We start from the raw sequence: 17,621 nt of genomic DNA, 5'->3' as shown, positions 1-17,621 counted from the left end.
GCTGCCCATTCGGCTCTTAGCAATTCTTCTGGGATGTTTATCTCATAGGCTGCTTCTACAGAGTGAGGGGAAGCGTTTACCTTCAGGCCTCGTGAAATCCCTGAATGTGGGCAATGAAATGACCGTGTGGGAAATGGTGTGAACTGGATCTAACATGCAGTTGACGTCATTCGGTCGGCAGGACTTAATGCAGCGAACAGTGTCTGTCTTCTCATGTCTGACTCTGAGGGAGAGAAGGGAAAGACAAATATGGAACATTAATTCAGCTGTGCCACATTGCAAGGATCAAACAAGCAAGGTGCAGTAAAGATGGAAATTCTTATTTTAGATCCTGATCTCACTGTGAAACACTATGTGTATGTATATTTTTCCTAGCCTCTGGGGTCTGATCTATGTTTCGGACATCCATCTTACACTGGACTAATTCTAAAGGTAACTTGGGTAGATCCAACTACCACTGGGTCAGAAAAGCTACAAGTCACAAAAATTGTTTAAAGAAATTGCCCTGGACAGTCAAGTCCAATGACCACCTGGACAGCTTCTTCACCCTGCACCAGAATCCTGATATGCCCCCCCCCCCTTGTCCTGCCTGCATAGCAGAATTTTTGAAATCTGAAGTTGGCAACTTCCACCAGTAGGACTGGACAGTTTATGAAGATCTGCAGTTTGGTGAAGACCAAGGGAGAGGTGATCGGCTTTGCTATGTTCAAGTAATGAGTTTGTGGACTCTTTTGACACTTTATGCTATCATAACTCCCTGATCCCTTGCGAGAAGGTGAACTATAAAATAGAATTAGAATAAAGCTATGTATAGAACTGTCTAATTATGGAACAAAAACAAAAATTGACTGAAACAATTTTCCTACTTTTTCTGCTCAGAACGGTTTCAGTGTTTTGGACTTGGCAACAGTCATCCTTGGACCAGTGGCAAGATGAGAGTAAGATAGCATCTTGTTATTTATTGAAGCTGGAAAAAATGGTCATGGCTGAATACCAGCAGGAAGCAATCATTTCTTCAAAGGATCCATAACTAAAGTTTGGGGGAAAGGTTGGAGTTGGAACCAAGCTGAAGATGTGAAATGAAATTGTGCTTTTACCGGGAAAAGGGGGGGGGCTTCTGAGGTTGCTCTGGGGTTTTAGTTGCAGATTTTATCTAACTCCTTTGTGTACAAGTTGAACTCTTTCCAGGTAATGTTGTGGGTAGCATAAAAATATTACAACTGAGCAGGTGTTAGCAGGGAGCCAAGAAGAATGGATTGGATGCATGACTAATATGCAACCATTTCATTTAAATTTCCATTCCCACACCCGCACCATCAGAACAGATCTTTTTTAAAATGTTGCCAGCATTATTCATCCATAACCTAAAGCCAATTTGTCCAAAAAACTACTTAGGGTGGATTCTCATGAACAATTTTTTAACTGAATTCAAGGCACATCCACTCCCAACCCCCCAAACCACCAATGGTTTTATGATATATTGAACAAGTTTTGCAGTCAACTGATCAACATTTGCTCAGATCTGAACAAGCCAAATCCAGTTGGCAGCCAAAAATAAATAAATCCAGTATAGCTTAAACTGGGTTTGCAAGAAACAAATAGAAGGTGGCAGTAGCATACCCTCCAAGTGTTCTGGAATTGCAAAAGCCATCCTGGCTCCTGATTTAATCCCAGGATGTGACTATTTCCCCTCCCTTGGGCATCTCAAAGTGACTGCTGGAAAGCGGGAGAGGAGGACGGGAGAAGCTGCTGCCCCCAAGGCCGCTCTGAGGGGCAGGCAGAGGGCAGGGAGTAAGGGGGAGCCGGGCACAAGGAGACTTGCTTAGAAAAAATGCTTTGTGCACCTGCACCTAATCTTGCCCCTTTCTAAAATGTACTTATTAGTGTGTGTTTTGCTTTTTGTAAATTTACCAAAGAATAAAATAAAACCGTTGGCGTAGTGGTGGTGGAAATGCTCTGCAATGTGGGGGGGGGTGGAGGAGGGTCAGTGGGAGGGAGGGAGAAATGTCCCTATTTTCATCTGGGGAGTGTTGGAGGGTATGCAGTAAGTGGAAGAAGCAAGGGTTGAGGAGGCCTTGTGTGGAGAAGCCAGAGCCCAACCTAGTGAAATGGTGTAGCGTATGAGGCTGCTAACTTTAGCCCTTCCTTTTGGACCAGAAAGGGGAAAGGATATGCCACATCAGCCCCTGTATAGCAGGCAATCTTCAACCTCTGCACTGGCCAGGCCTGGTGTAAACACGTAAGAACCTAAGAGCCTGGCCCCTTTAGTCTAGCATCCTGGTCTCACAGTGGCCAAGACTTTGAAGCCAATCTAAGCGTTAGTTTTTGCTACTGGCTTGCTGAGGCATCATGTACAGTTGACCGTGCAATGAACCTGTGACCACATATCCATGGATGCACATTGTCCTTGGAGCTAAAGGGCCTGTATTTGCAAAGGACTGTGCAGTCACCAATGAGCTTTGGCCAGCTCTGGCTGCCTGACAAGTATGCTAGACATGTTTGCAGATGCATCTGTTGCAATGGCTAAAAATGTTTATGCATACAACTAAAAAAGTAGGCGGAGAGGAATTATTTAGGGTGTGTGAGAGAGGGGGGGAAGGGAAGGAGGGAGAGAATATTGAGAGTTTGTGAGATGTGGTGCCATGGGCCTGAGGATTATCTGGCATCATGCAACATATGCATCCCATGAAATCCCATAAATATGGTGGGGAGCAAAAGGCAGCAGGCAGCAACAGTGAAGCAGAAGCAACACAAGAACGACTGGCGAGAGGCCAGGCAAGCCCCCCTCTTTTTTCTTCCACCCAAACTCTTTGGCTTGCAATCCTGAGAGAACTCCTGTCTGTGATTCGCAGCCTCTCTCTGGACCGTTGCCAGCAAGGTGGGAGCTGGAACAGAAGAGAAACAGAAGCAGCCAGGCTAGTGCTGAGGCAGCAGTTTACCTCCCTGGCATGTTTCTGGCTGCTCACGGGATCAGAGGGCAGAGTCTCTGTGATGCACATAGATAGGTAATATTTATTTAACAGGATTTATATGCTACTTAATCGTCAAAACCTCTAAGCAGTTTACATGAAATATACTTAAAAATTATCAGTCAACTCATATGTTGAAAACAAGCTGACCTAAAATATTTCAAAATATAGAAGTAAAAAATAAAAATTATGAAATAAAATTACACATTAAAATACATGCCAAATTTGCATGTCTGGGTAGACTTGCCTAAACAAAAAAAAATTCTGCCAGGTGCTGGGCGGGGGGCGGGGGATACAGTGAAGGCACCTGCTTAAGATCAATTAGCAGAGAGTTTCACAGTGCAGGTGCTGCCACACTGAAGGATTAAGTGGAGAATAAGCATTATGTAGCATTGCAAAGTGGTCATTTCTGCAGACACAAGCAGCTGAATGCATATAGTATAGTCTGCTCTCCTCTGAATTGTGGGTGCACTTCACAGAGATGTACATCCAACTTCATTCTCTTATGCTTTTCAATACTTTTTAGGACACTTTGATAGAACTTTTCTGCCAAACTTTGGCCAAAGTAGTCCTCTTGGTCCACACTGAAGACGTCCAGTTTAATGTACGGTCCTGATTTGGCCCAAGTAACAGAAGTGTTTGAATTTAGCTGAGACATCTACACAGCTCTGTCAAAGCAGCCTGGAGATACATATAGGATGTACTAAAGTTAATGGGAATTGTTTAACAATAGCATTAATAACTGAAAGGTTTTCAGGGCAGTATGGTGAAAACTCAAAAACTGCAGTCCAGTTAACATCATTCAAAGAGTATATGTCATTGAACTGCATGATGTTCTCTCTCACTATATAGCTTTGATTTCTTTGGCACATGGGATATCCTGACTATAGTGCACATAACTTTGTAGGATCTAGCCTGTGGAAATATTGAAAACATCCCCCTTTAAGCATGCGCTAAGAACTTGTGCTCTGTACATCAGGCCTCCTTAACAGAATGCCATGCAAATACTACTACAAGTCCTAAAACATTAGTGGATTTGGCTGTGTGCAGACATAAATCGAACAGTGCCAACCCATTGGACATGCTTTGAAGCACTTGCTAGATGAATGGTTACATTTGATGGGGCATAGCCAGGTGTGCAAAAGGTCCAAGAATTGCCAGTAAGTTAGATATTATGCATAAATGATAAAAGCTGGGTGTGTTATCCCTGGCAAAAAAGTTCTCTTCTTAAGAAATGTGCAGAATATTTAGGAAAGTTTTCCATCACACCTGTGCCCTGCATGAATCACTTTGATTCCAACAAAGCTTCTGCATAGTTTTTTCCTTATGTTGTGGTAATTATAAATAGGAAACGATATGCTCTGTTTGAAGGTGGATTCCAATCAGATTTTAGCATTTCACCTTAGGCAATGGCAGCCATAGGATTTAAAGGGGACTTAAAATAATTCAGGAACAGTTTTTGACTACTTTGTGAGAGTTCACCCAGCACCCTAATAGTCTCTGTCAAGATCAGGCTCATCGGCTGCCCCCAAGAGTGTAACTGGGGCAGCAGAGAAAGCCCAGTTACTTCATACAGGACAAAGTCCATGGAAGCCTTTAACACTCCTGTATGTGCCATGGTGAACTCTGGATTGCCCTACGGCATTTTAACTATAGTTTCTGCACCTGATTCTTTCTGTGAAAATAGATCCCTAATTGTTATTTATGGGGTGCACAAGTCCACTCAATCTAGAAATGACACACACTTCTGAACTTCTCCAGTCCTGACTTACAGTGAAAATCAACAACTCATTTTCAGCTTAGTAAAGACTGAAAGGTCAGCAATGCTGGATTTGTCAGCTGACATCCTCCCACCCAGGATGAGACACTGGTAAAGTTTACACACACAGAGAGAGAAAGAGAGCACACAAGCCTCATGCCTTAGCTACTCATTCTCCTTTGCCTGTCTCTTGGGAAACTGGCTGAGGAACAGTGTGGCTAAGAGCTCGTTGCCTATGTCTTCGTTGGTGCTGAAGTGGTTAAATACAAGAGAGAATGGTTGCTTTTCCCATGGGGGCATGGAGAACAGGGGCAAAGTGGGGGGGGGCTGCCAGGGCAATGGACCCAGGCATTTTTTTAAGGGGGCACTGCGCATTTGGCTCCTCTTGCCATCCTGCCAGCCCTGCAGCGCTTTGCAAGGCTGGAATCTGATCCGAATGACTGTGATCCCAGCCTCCCAGGGCTGGCAGGGCAGCGTGAGAAGGATGCAAGTCATGCACCCTTCAGTCCCAGTCTCACCTTCGCTTTGCCTCGCCCGGCGTAGCGGACTCCGTTTACCCACCCACCCACACACCCTGCCCTGCCCCCCCCCGGCATACATGGGCACCACATGTGCCAGAAAACCAGACTGCACTGCTGGTGGAGAATGAAATAACCCTTTGCTTGGGACTTGGCTGTTACAGCAGAAAGCAGCTAAAGTGCCCCACTAAAAGGGGGTGTGCAGGGAGTTGGGCATGCTGGATCTGAGCCCCCCACCCCTGACGCCATCCCAACTGCTTGTTGCCTATCCCTGTCTTCAGCATCTATCAGCAAAAGCTGACTTATAGGCAGAGCTCATCAAAATGAGAAGTAAACAGGAAAACTGGAATGTTAAAAATGCTAAGGCAAAATGAGTGGTGACAAATAAAATGCAAATGCACAGCATGCAGGAAGTGATTTACCACTCAAACTTTATTTTTTTTAATGGTAAGAAGGGAACCAGTGTCAAAAAAGAGAGAAGGGGAGTGGGGGAGAAACTGCAATGGGTGCCAGCATGCAAGGCATCAAAGCTGTGCAGAGACAAAGACAAACAGCTTGGCTATGAAGGTGGTGACAGTTCCGTGGCGGAAGAGCTGCATCTGAATCGTCAGAAGAAGGTCTCTGGGCTCTGTGATCGGCTGCTGCATGGACACTACGTGGCTGTGGCTGTTGACTTTTTTGGTAGTGAAAAAGCCCTCCTCATTCCCGCTGATGATGGAGAGCTGAATTTTATCCCCTGGGACAGCACTGGTGGGGCCCATGCGGAAAATGTCAATGGGAACTTGAATGTTGGTAGGAAAAGAGAGGTGATAAGAAGTTATTCTCAAGGGCAGGCTCTGGCATTCCATATTTTCGTGACAAGGCAAGCGGTCGCAACGACTGCAAGAAAAGTGAAGAGACAAGGGAGGAGGATTAGCAACCATTCCATAAGGAGGAAAGGAAAGGGAAGCAGAGAAGCCAAGCGTATCTTGACTTGTAACCTACTGGCCCATGAAACGAAGGAGGAATCGTAGCTCAGTGGCAGAGTTTTACGCAGCAGAGCTGGCACAGCCTAATAAGCAGGGCAGAGTGAGCCAAAGTCCACTGGCTCCAGGCCAACTTTGAAAATCCCTCATTGGGGTATTCAGAACCCCTGCCTTCTCAATGTCTTCTGAAGTGGAGTGTTCCATTTTCCTTGACTGAAGCCCCCTTTCCTTCATTCCACAGGTAAATCGAGAGTATCTCTTATCAGGTATTTGGAGAAAAGCAAAAGAGCCTTCAACCCGGGAAACCCCCAAGCCTGGGTGTAGCCAGGCCTTTTGTTGGGGGAGCAGACCTTTTGTTAGGGGGGCAGAACTTCAGTTAGCTATATTGATTCTTATTGATTGGGGGGGGGCAGCTGCCCCTTCCTGCCCTCCCCCTTGGCTATGCCCATGCCCCCAAGGATGAAGCATGGGTCTCTCTCTATGTAAATAAAACAGGTGCAGGTCTCCCCACATCTGCAGCCACACTCTCACTTTCAGGAAACAGATACAAATATTATACTACATAGTGAATTACCTGGAAGACTGAAGTCTTTTCCTCACCACAGAGCAGCTGCTTTCTAGCCCTACGCACTTAATTCTACTTGCGGGAATCAACCTGGGTCTGGACTGTACCATGTCAGACATACTTGAATGCCAGCTTCCCAATAAAAAAAATAACAAATCAATCTGCATATAAAGCTAGACACCAAAGCTTAGTGTTATAGGCTATCTATCATCCCCCCTCACATGCTAGATTTGTATGTGAAGGAATTTCTCTTTTTTTCCTGCATACAGGAACATTCAGTCGTGCATTGTAAAGTTGTATGGCCACAAATCCTGTTTGCCACTCCAGAGAGAATGAAAGAGAGGGCTTTCTTCCAGGTCAAATGGTGGACTGCTTAGGGAGGACTAAGATGGGGCAATATTTGGGGGGAAATAAAACTGCCTTGACAGCATTGCAAGAACATGATACAATTTTTAAAAACACATCTATAAAATGTAGAGCTTATGGGGCAGCTTCTGTCCACCTCTCCCCACCCCCCATATATAGTGATTAACTCCCAGAGTAATGGGTAGTAATCCTCATTGCACCTGTGAAATAGCTCAAATGATACTGCTTTTAAACAAATCTCTCTTCCTTTGCCCATGTAGTCAGACTTTGGTGATGGGACCATGCAATGCAGATGCTTCTGGGAATCCCCATACCATATTTCTGAATACGCCCCATGCTGTCCTTTCCCTGTGATTTAGAAGAATGCTGGAAAGCAAAAATAGTGGGAAATGTAGAATGAAATTCTGCTGATTCTGAAATATATTGTTGGAAGCAGATTTGCCTGTGGCAATTAGAATTGTTTAGAAATCATCAATCTCCTTATCTTATTGTTTGGTACCCCATATATTCACCACACACTTCATTGTGGGTTTACTTAAATGTGTGCTAGTGATTCCATCCTGTAGCCACAAAGAGATCTGGCAGATACTGCTGGTTTCAAAGACCAAAGTTCAGGCATAGGTCGTCCACCAGAATGACTATAAGCAGCTAGCACGGAAAGACCAATCTGGCCTCTGGCTTGCATGGGCAGAGGTAAAGTGTGCCGTGGGGACATGATGTGACCTCAATACTGGGGCCCAGCACACTAAAGCGCCTGAGGTGAGTCCAAACCCACAACATTCTCCTAGAGATCTGCCCAGCAGGCTGCTCTTCCATGGGTTGTCTGTAGGTGTCACTGTAGATGTTTTCCAAGAGGGGGAAACAAATGCTGAGCTAAAAAGGCAGGATAGGGTTTCATGAATCACAATACAGTCGTACCTCGGGTTAAGTACTCAATTCATTCTGGAGGTCCGTTCTTAACCTGAAACTGTTCTTAACCTGAAGCACCACTTTAGCTAATGGGGCCTCCCACTGCCACCACGCCGCTTCTCATCCTGAAGCAAAGTTCTTAACCCAAGGTACTATTTCTGGGTTAGCGGAGTCTGTAACCTGAAGCGTATGTACCCCAAGGTACCACTGTAGTTCCACTGTAGTTCCATAGCTGTCAACTTTTCCCTTTCCCTTTTCCCTTTTCTTGTGAGGAATCCTATTCAGAATAAGGGAATTTTCCTTTAAAAAAGGGAAACATTGACAGCTATGAATAGTTCTAAAGAGCTCTTTGCAACCTCGTCAGCCTTATGTTGTAGTGTTAGTCACAGAAACCTGAAAAATAAATGTTAGTGCAAAAAAATACTCTTGGGTTTCATTTCTGACCATTTAGCTTACCTTTTGGGGTTGGTTTAGAAAAACAAAAACACTCCCCCCCCCCCGCAATCAATGATTATACTTGGCTTGATTCCTAGCCACAGAGCATGGATGTTCTTTTTTTAAATGTTAAAAATTGGGTCATTTATAAAGAACAAAAATGCCAAATTCCTTATTCTTTAGAGAGAGCACAAATTTAGCACTGTTGAAGTTTATTGTTTGTGAGCTGTGTCAATGTTTGAATGGCAGACCACTGCGAGCCTGGTGTATTAAGTACCTTGAAGTCTTATGAGGAACAGAAAATAGTATAAAAGGTAAGGTAAAGATAAAAGACCCCTGGATGGTTAAGTCCAGTCAAAGGTGACTGGGGTTGCAGTGCTCATCTCACTTTCAGGCTGAGGGAGCCGGTGTTTGTCCACAGACAGCTTTCCAGGTTGTGTGGCCAACATGACTAAAGTGCTTCTGGTGCAGCGGGACACTGTGACAGAAACCAGTGTGCACAGAAACTCTGCTTACCTTCCCACCGGAGTGATACCTATTTATCTACTTGCACTTTGACGTGCCTTCGAACTGCTAGGTTGGCAGGAGCTGGGACAGAGCAATGCGAGCTCACCCCGTAGCGGGGATTCAAACCGCCGACCTTCTGATTGGCAAGCCCTAGGCTCTGTGGTTTAGACCACAGTGCCATTGTCATCTTTAGATAAACTTACCTCATTTGTCTCTCTACAACCATAGTAATCAGAAATGGCAAACAAGTTCCACAAATTTTCCACACACACACACCCCCAAACCCCCACATGCTTCTCCTGACATTTTAGGTGGTGCAGAAGGAAGCAAATGTATTAGTGCTGCTGCCGCCTGCTCCAGTCACACGCACACATCAAGGGCTGCCCTGCTTTGGTCAGGCATTCTACAGCATTTCATAATTGGCCTCTCAGCATCCCTGACGGCTGCCGCTCTCAGTGTCTTTCTTATCTCAAACTGAATGCCTTCTTCCCCTCAACCATGACATGACTTGGCCAATCAGACTGAGGTGTGTGAGTCACTGGAGCAGGGGCGCCAGCTCCGGGGGGCAAAGCCCTTTTGGGTCCCCCAATTGTTTTGGAGGTGGGGGCCGGGGGGCCCCTGTGTCCAAAAATGCAGAGGCGAAGCACAGTGCGGCTCCAGTGGCCATCTCCTCTCCCCCTACCATGAGGGGCAGGAGGGTCAGAGCAGCCTCCCCCCAGTGGGGGCTCCAGGAGGCAGAGGAGGAGGAGCTGCTGGCCATTGAAGCAGCCCCTCCATTCAGCTCCGCCTCAGGCCTTGCCCCCAATTGTCCTCGCCAGCTGGCGTCTCTGCACTGAGGGCAACTGAAGCTAATACAGAGGCTAGGCAAAGCCTATGAAATTCAGGTGAGAGAGGGGTGAATACGGAGCCCAGCTGAAAGCCCTGCAGGCTTCCATTAGCCAGGGTGGAAGATTAGAACATGCGTTTGCATTAAGGTTACCAGATTTTTTCAATGAATCCGGGGACACTTTACTTCCTACTAAATCCATGGATTTTGTCAGGGGACTGATTTGTAAATCCAGGGACTGTCCCCAGGATATGGGGACGTCTGGCAACCTTAGTTTGCATTGCTTTCCACTATGTCAGCTCTGGGTTGGCTCAGGTGAAAGGCACATGGGTCAGGCACATGGATCAGGCCCCTCAGGGGATCCACGGGGACTTTGGATCCAGTGGTTCAGGGCTTTGTGCTGTTCAGTAACTTTCTAGTTGTTTGCTTGACATTGGGCATTCCACCTCAACTTGTTGTCTCTTCCATGCAGCCAGGGTGCTGCACGCCTTCACTCAATGAACTGCACCACACAACTGGCAGAGCTCATTGAATAAATCTGAGTGCATTCTATACATATCCAGTCCCAGGGTTTTCCTAGCCGGCAAGAAATGAAGGGTTTGTGTATCACTCCCATGCCTTGCTTACTTTAAACTCTCTCAATACCCATCATTGTTAACCTTTTCTTAGCAAATAGCTTTTGAATTAAATGTTTAGAAGCAGGCAGCTACAATCAGACAAGTATATTATACTGGCAAAATCTTACTTCGGTGGGTATAACAGATGGACTACATATGCCATCTTCATATCCATTGTTTCTCATGCCAGTCTATGACCCAGGATTGCAATTTTATCTCAATTTAAGAAGCATGTTGTTAAGCTACAGAATTCACTACCACGACAGAGTGTCATTCATCAATGGGAACATAAAGGGAGGCTGCTCCTTGTGTGGCTTAGCTGGTCAGGTTTGGTACTAGCACTGTTGTATAAGTCGTAATTTAAGATCCAGCAATACCTTTGCTACAGAAGCTAAAACACTTTACCATTGTCTAGGTAATATTGGAAAACCCAATTCTTTATTCTAATCATTTCTTAAAATCTTCATATCAAACTTATTTGTTAGTAACAAATTTCTGTTCCAGTGATCACTTTTTTTTAGTTTCAAAAAGTTTGTTCAGTTGTTCAAATATCTCTGGTGTCTCAGAAGCTGAGAAAGCCACAGGTCCAAACAAGGCTATTACAAGACATTGTAGCTGCAGATATTGCTGTTTGGCTGCATCTGATACATGTAATTTATTTCTAAAAGCAGTATACATATAGAATTCAGCCTCCTCGTGTATTTTTCTGAATTATATGCTTATTGTATTGTAACAATCAGACAATGAAAATGGATTCTACGTGCCCTAACTATGGCCAATAATATGGTATATCATTTTGATGTGGACTGTGCCATGTGAGTGTTGTGCAAAATTAGCCATGTATGAGCAGATAAACTGCCATGTAGAAGTGCCTGGAAGAATAGCAATATTCTTATCCAAAGGACTGAAAACAAGACAACACTCACATCATATGAACAGATTGCTTATAGATGCAGACTTTGTTTGGATGAATATATTAATATTTGGAATGAGTCTATACAGAATATAGTAGATGATTAATAATCATATATATGTAAGGACAATAACATTACTTATGTATCTATATAATTATGTATGGAAGTGTAATTGTTTATATTCGGTGTATTACATTATATCTTTTTTCTTATTGTATTTTTATTTGCATTTGCATTTTTTCTCCTTTTTTCTTTTCTTTCTTTCCTCACTTTGATGATGATGATGGGGACTAGTACAGGCTGCCTAATGAAAGAAAGAAATGTACTTACGTATCTCCAGATTTGCGATAATTTTCTGGGCATTCCAGGGAAAGGCAGCGAAAACCACCCTGAATATTAAAGCAGGTCTCATTGTATGAGCAACTATGTGTTTCTGTAACACACTCATCAATATCTGTAAAAGCAGGAGAGGAGGACAGAGGATGCTTATTGTGGGAGTATAGATTTGGCAGTGATGAAGTTTGCTCTGCGCCTCAGCTGGACTACTTCACACAAGATTGGACAACTCTCCACCTAGAAAGCTAGGTAGGGCATAAACCTCCATAGACTAGATGCATGAAAAGCTCTCTTTAGTTGCCGGTTTAAATATAGGTGAGTGTGGAGGGGGAAAGAAAAAGAAATACAAGCAGGGTGGTCAGCAGTCTGAGATTATTCCGCAGTGATCATCCACAACAGTAGGGTTGCCCTACGCCATACAGATTTCCCCAGACATATGTGGAATACTGCAACCAGTAGCAGCGTCCAGGAGGAAATTGGGGGAATCCGTGTCCAGGGCAGCTGTGTACCAGCTCCATCTGGTACGTAGGCTGAGACCCTATCTGCCCGCGGACTGCCTTGCCAGAGTGGTGCATGCTCTGGTTATCTCCCGCTTGGACTACTGCAATGCGCTCTACGTGGGGCTACCTTTGAAGGTGACTCGGAAACTACAACTAATCCAGAATGCGGCAGCTAGACTGGTGACTGGGGGCGGCCGCCGAGACCATATAACACCGGTCTTGAAAGACCTACATTGGCTCCCAGTACGTTTCCGAGCACAATTTAAAGTGTTGGTGCTGACCTTTAAAGCCCTAAACGGCCTTGGTCCAGTATACCTGAAGGAGCGTCTCCACCTCCATCGTTCTACCCGGACACTGAGGTCCAGCACTGAGGGCATTCTGGCGGTTCCCTCACTGCAAGAAGCCAAGTTACATGGAACCAGGCAGAGGGCCTTCTCGGTAGTGGCGCCCTCCCTGTGGAACGCCCTCCCACCAGATGTCAAAGAGAACAACAACTACCAGACTTTTAGAAGACATCTGAAGGCAGCCCTGTTTAGGGAAGCTTTTAATGTTTGATGTATCATAGTATTTTAATGTTCTTTTGGAAGCCGCCCAGAGTGGCTGGGGAGCCCAGCCAGATGGGCGGGGTATAAATAATAAATTATTATTATTATTATTATTATTATTATTATTATTATTATTATTATTAATGTTGGGGGAAATCTGAACGTATGGCACCCTATTGTCAACAGTGCCGCTTTGCCTTAAACATAGCTCAAAAACAGCATTTTCCCCCCTCAACAACTTTTCTGTCTGGATATGGAAACCCTACACAACAGGGATGATACAAACATCTTAGATTTGTTGTGCTATTTAACATCTGTCACCCGCTCCCTCCAAAGAGGGACAGATCTCATACACAAAAAAACCCTGCCAGTTTTGAGATACCCTTAAGAAGAAGACATGAAGTTTCTGAATTCAGGAGGGTGGTGAAGAAGCATTTAGAGAACGAACTTTGGGAATGACTTGTCAAATGTGTTGTCAAATGCATTCGATCAGAAGTTCTTTCTTTGTAACAGAACATGACAAAAGAATTCTGCTTTCTCTAGACCACAAGCGGGGCTCTTCTTTCTTATGAATGTCACACTTGCACATCATTATGCTTTAAACATACCTTGACAGTTTCGTGCATTGGGGGCTACTTTGTAACCGGAGGAGGGGCAAGTACACTGAAAACTCCCCGGAACATTAATGCATCGATAGGCACAGATATGTCCTCCAGTGGGCAAGGCACATTCATCAATATCTGAAAAGCATATTCACCAATTAGCAAGTACACGAGAGACTGTTTACTGCCTTGTTGCTCAACTCTTACGCCTCTACAGAATGGATGATATAACGCTTGAGTACACATTACATTTTACCTAACTAAAGGATGGGTAAATTGGATCTTAGACTTCCATGGAAACAGTCCTGCTCCCCTCAAAATTCCAAGGTAATCAATTCAGCAAGCTTCAGCAGTTTCTAGGAGAACACTTCTGGAAGAATAGCAGAAACTGGAATTCACTCCCATTACTGGATGGCTTTAAAAGAGTATCAGACAAATCCATGACTACTGGCCCTGGCAGATAGGTTCTCTCTCCCGTGTCAGAGGCAGTATGCCTCTCAGTACCAGCTGCTGAGTATCCCAAATTCGGGAGAGGGATGTTCTGGTCTTGTAGACCTGCTTGCAGGCTTCCCATGGCATCTGGCTGGTCACTATGACAGCAGGATGTTGGACTAGAGGGGCCTATGGCCTGATCCAGCATGACTCTTCCTATGTTCTTCAGGTGCCCACGTGAGGGAGTGAGGCCTCCACAGAAGACTCCCCTGCCTGAACCCTTGGGGAGCTGCTGCCAGTCTCATTGGGATAGATGGACCAATGGTCTTCATTAGAACACTGCAGCTTCCATAAGTTAATATGAGCCGTGTGCATAATGATTGCTACCCACCTTCACAGGTGATGCCATCTATGTCACTCAGCTGGTAGCCCCGGCGACAGTAGCACTGATAAGAACCATATACATTAGCACACTCCTGGCTGCAGGGATTACTTTCACATTCATTCAAGTCTGAAACCAACAAAAACGCATTAATGCAAAGCAATATTTTTTACCTTATTTGTCAGCAACCGTATGAATTGTTGAGCAGCTGAATTAATTTAATTCCATTCCTTTCATATCCTGGCTTTCATCCAAGGAGTTCAAGAGACCACAAAATGGCTCATCCATTTTTATCCTCACAACAAACCTGGGAGGTGGGTTAGTCAGATCCAGTGATTGGCCCAAGGTCATCCAGTGAGCTTCATGGCTAAGCGAGATTCATTGCTTGAATCCAGGTCTCTCCAGTCCTGGCCTGATAGGCTAACCATTCCTTCACACTCACACTATAGGGCTGCAATCCTATACACCACACCAGAATTCCCCAAGGTGGTCAGTATTAATCCCCTGAGGTCAATGAGGCTGTGCAGGGGGGTGAATAAAGAGTTAGGGGTCAAAAGGGAGGAAAGGGTGGGAAAAGTAGCTTACAAAATACAGTGTGATAAAATTAATTAGAAACTATGAGCCTCAGAAATAAAGGGCGTGGGCATGTACAGAGTGCGCATCCTTTAACAGTGAGGAACTTCTGTATTTAATAAGGTTATTCCACAATCCAACAGTATTCCTTACATTTTGTATTTTATGATTCCTAGTAATGGTGACTGACTAATAATAAATGTTGATTATATATCAATATTTCTTGACTTAACTTTATCTACATTCCTAAGAATTTGGATTGGGGTTGCTGATAACCTCATGAAGAGACCAATAAACTCAGACATTTGGGAAACCCTGCGGAACACATGCCCAGGAGTAAGCTCTACTGAACCCAGTGGAATGTGCTTTGGGGTAGGCAAGGATACGATTGCACTGTCAATGTTACCTTCACATGACCGCCCGTCAGTTGAAAGTTTGAAGCCCATCGTACAGCTACAGTAATAAGAGCCAGCCGTGTTTTCACATTTGTGAGCACATAGGTGACCGGGGTATCGTCGGCATTCATTAATATCTACGGAAATAAACATGTCATTCAGAAGATTTCAAGAAAAGCATATAAATCAGAGTTCACAAAAACATTTTAGTCAATTTCTGAATGATTCACACTTCACTATAACTTTGGCTTGAGCACATTATTCTATCTTAGACCCAATTCATATTGTAGCAAGTCAGTGTGGTAACTGCTGAAAAGTTGTATCCTAATATCAGAGCCAGGATCTTCACTGGCTCCCAGTATGTTTCCGAGCACATTTCAAAGCATTGGTGCTGACCTTTGAAGCCCTAAACGGCCTCAGCCCAGTATACCTGAAGGAGGGTCTCCACCCCCATTGAACACAGAGATCTAGCTCCAAGAGTCTTCTGCTGGTTCCCTCACTGCAAGAAGTGAAGTTACAAGGAACCAGGCAGAGGGCCTTCTCAGCAGTATGGCGTCCTCCCTGTGGAACACCCTCCCATCAGATGTCAAGGACATAAAGAGCTACACAACTATTAGAAGACCTCTGAAGGCAGCCCTGCATCAGGAGGTTTTTAATGTTTGATGTTTTACTATGTTTTATATGTGCTGTAAGCTGCCCAGAGTAGCTGAGGAAACCCAGCCAGATGGGTGGGGTATAAATAATAAAACGTATTGTCGTCGTTGATGGTGATGGCGTTGTCTCCATTGTTGTTCTATGTTATTTCTGTTATTTTTGTTTATGCTGTTGTTTACTTTGTAATGCTATTTCAACTGTTTTTAGAAACATGTAGTGGTGTGTTTTAATGTGGTGTATGCCTTCCTGTGACTTTGTGGTGAAGTGTGGCATAGGAATACCCAAATAAAGCAAAATACTACTGATTTATCTTTTTTTTTTAAGGGTTAGGTGACTGAATTAAAGGAAGGGCATGAGCCAACGCATGTCCTGTCACTTACCAGCACAGGTTCTACTGATTCCCTCAAAATAGTAGCCAGCTCGGCATTCACAGCGGTAGCTTCCAGGGGAATTGGCACAAGTGTGGCCCTCTCCGCAAGGCTGATTCGGTGGCAAACACTCGTCCACATCTTGTAATACAGAAGGGTTAGAAAAACAATTTGAGGTGAAAGCATAACATGACAAAGTAAGAAAAAACCAAAGGGCTCTGGTTCAGAGAACCTACACACAGGTTTGCGCATGGAGTGCATGGGTTTCCCAACTCATCTCACAACTGTACATAGACCAGTCATGTCAAGAGTGTCCTTGGAGCACAGTGGGTGTTTATGTGGTCTAGGGCATTCTTGATGCTGCCATGCCACCTAGGGGAACCTTTGCTGACAAATGCTGCCTTGGCCAGTTCTCTATCCTTTTTTAAAGTGATCTGCAAAAACACTTGGAGGTCTTTTGGTCTTTGGAATGTTAAGCGGCTGCTAGAAATAACTTTTAGATTTTGGGACTGTTCTTGACCTGTTGTGAGCTATCGTAACTTGGCATTTTATTGCTTTACTGTGTTGATTCCTTTGCAAATATTAATGTTGATTACACACCCAAGGAAACATTCTATAATGCAGCAGACTCCAGCAAAATTTCCATTTATGTTGAAGTGAGTACGCCCAAGAAGCTTTTGTTGAACAGTCAAGCAAACCTGTAAAAAAATTCAAAGCCTTTCTCTGCATTTTGTCCAAGTCCTGGGCACTACAGGCAGACAAGGCCATGCAAACGGCAATGAAAAAGCTTATTCTTAAGATTCCAGATTTTCAAGACTCCAAAGATCTGTCTAATACCTGATCCATGGGTCCACTGAGTACTGCTCAGAGAAACCTGAGGATCAAGGGGGACTATGCAATCCTTGGGCTGGAAACTCTCCAAGAAAACAGAACCAAAGCTTAGGCAGTGCTTCCAGCCTAATAATTGTAGGCAGGGCTGGGGATTGGTGCACGGCCACTAATAGCACTTGGGCTGAGAGAGACAGCACATGCCATGGAGCCCTGCTCTGTCTGGGTGGTCCTGTATTTCACAGCACTTTTGCTCCCATGGTTCCGAAGCTTCTTTGAGCTCTGCCCTGTGGAACAATCACTCGGGTAAGTATTAGAGTTTAGCTCCTTAGAGTTTTAAAAAACTGCCTTTGGGGTCCTAAATATTTATTTAGGAATGTTACATAGCACTCAAGATTTTTTAGCAAAAAAATCTCTTGGAAAATAGCAGAAGTGAAAATGACATTAAAAAGACTTGTTGTGGCTCAGCTCTATTCTAAAATATGGCAATTTTTAGAAAGGAAACAAAACAGAAAGGAGGGTGTGAGCATCACTTCTTCATGTAATGGACATTTAGGTACTTTTTAATTCAACACCCACAGGTTGCAGTAGTGGCTTCTGGCTTAGGTGGCTGTTTGTGAACAGGTCCATCAATAGCGGAACTGAGCTTCTGTGTC

The 17,621-nt window shown here is 44.4% G+C and overlaps 1 protein-coding gene across 2 annotated transcripts in view; it reads right to left on the bottom strand.

Annotated features, from left to right (window-relative positions):
* Positions 1–17,621, bottom strand: part of FBLN1 (fibulin 1) — a 53,071-nt gene that overhangs the window by 16,949 nt on the left and 18,501 nt on the right. Inside the window, exons 10-15 of one of the 2 annotated variants that reach the window (XM_081191015.1) lie at positions 16,150–16,278; positions 15,127–15,252; positions 14,157–14,276; positions 13,340–13,471; positions 11,681–11,804; positions 81–223 (exon numbers count right to left, since the gene is read on the bottom strand). In XM_081191015.1, the coding sequence (XP_081047141.1) occupies positions 81–223; positions 11,681–11,804; positions 13,340–13,471; positions 14,157–14,276; positions 15,127–15,252; positions 16,150–16,278 (774 nt within the window). Of the gene's footprint in view, positions 1–80; positions 224–5,659; positions 6,126–11,680; positions 11,805–13,339; positions 13,472–14,156; positions 14,277–15,126; positions 15,253–16,149; positions 16,279–17,621 lie in introns of those variants that run through there. The other variant, XM_081191016.1, reaches the window with a different exon arrangement.

Source organism: Podarcis bocagei (assembly GCF_964188305.1).
Source record: "Podarcis bocagei genome assembly, chromosome: 4".
NCBI classification, from domain to species: Eukaryota; Metazoa; Chordata; class Lepidosauria; order Squamata; family Lacertidae; genus Podarcis; species Podarcis bocagei.
The sequence above is the reverse complement of the archived record's forward strand: the minus strand, read 5'-3'. Positions and strand labels throughout refer to the sequence as shown.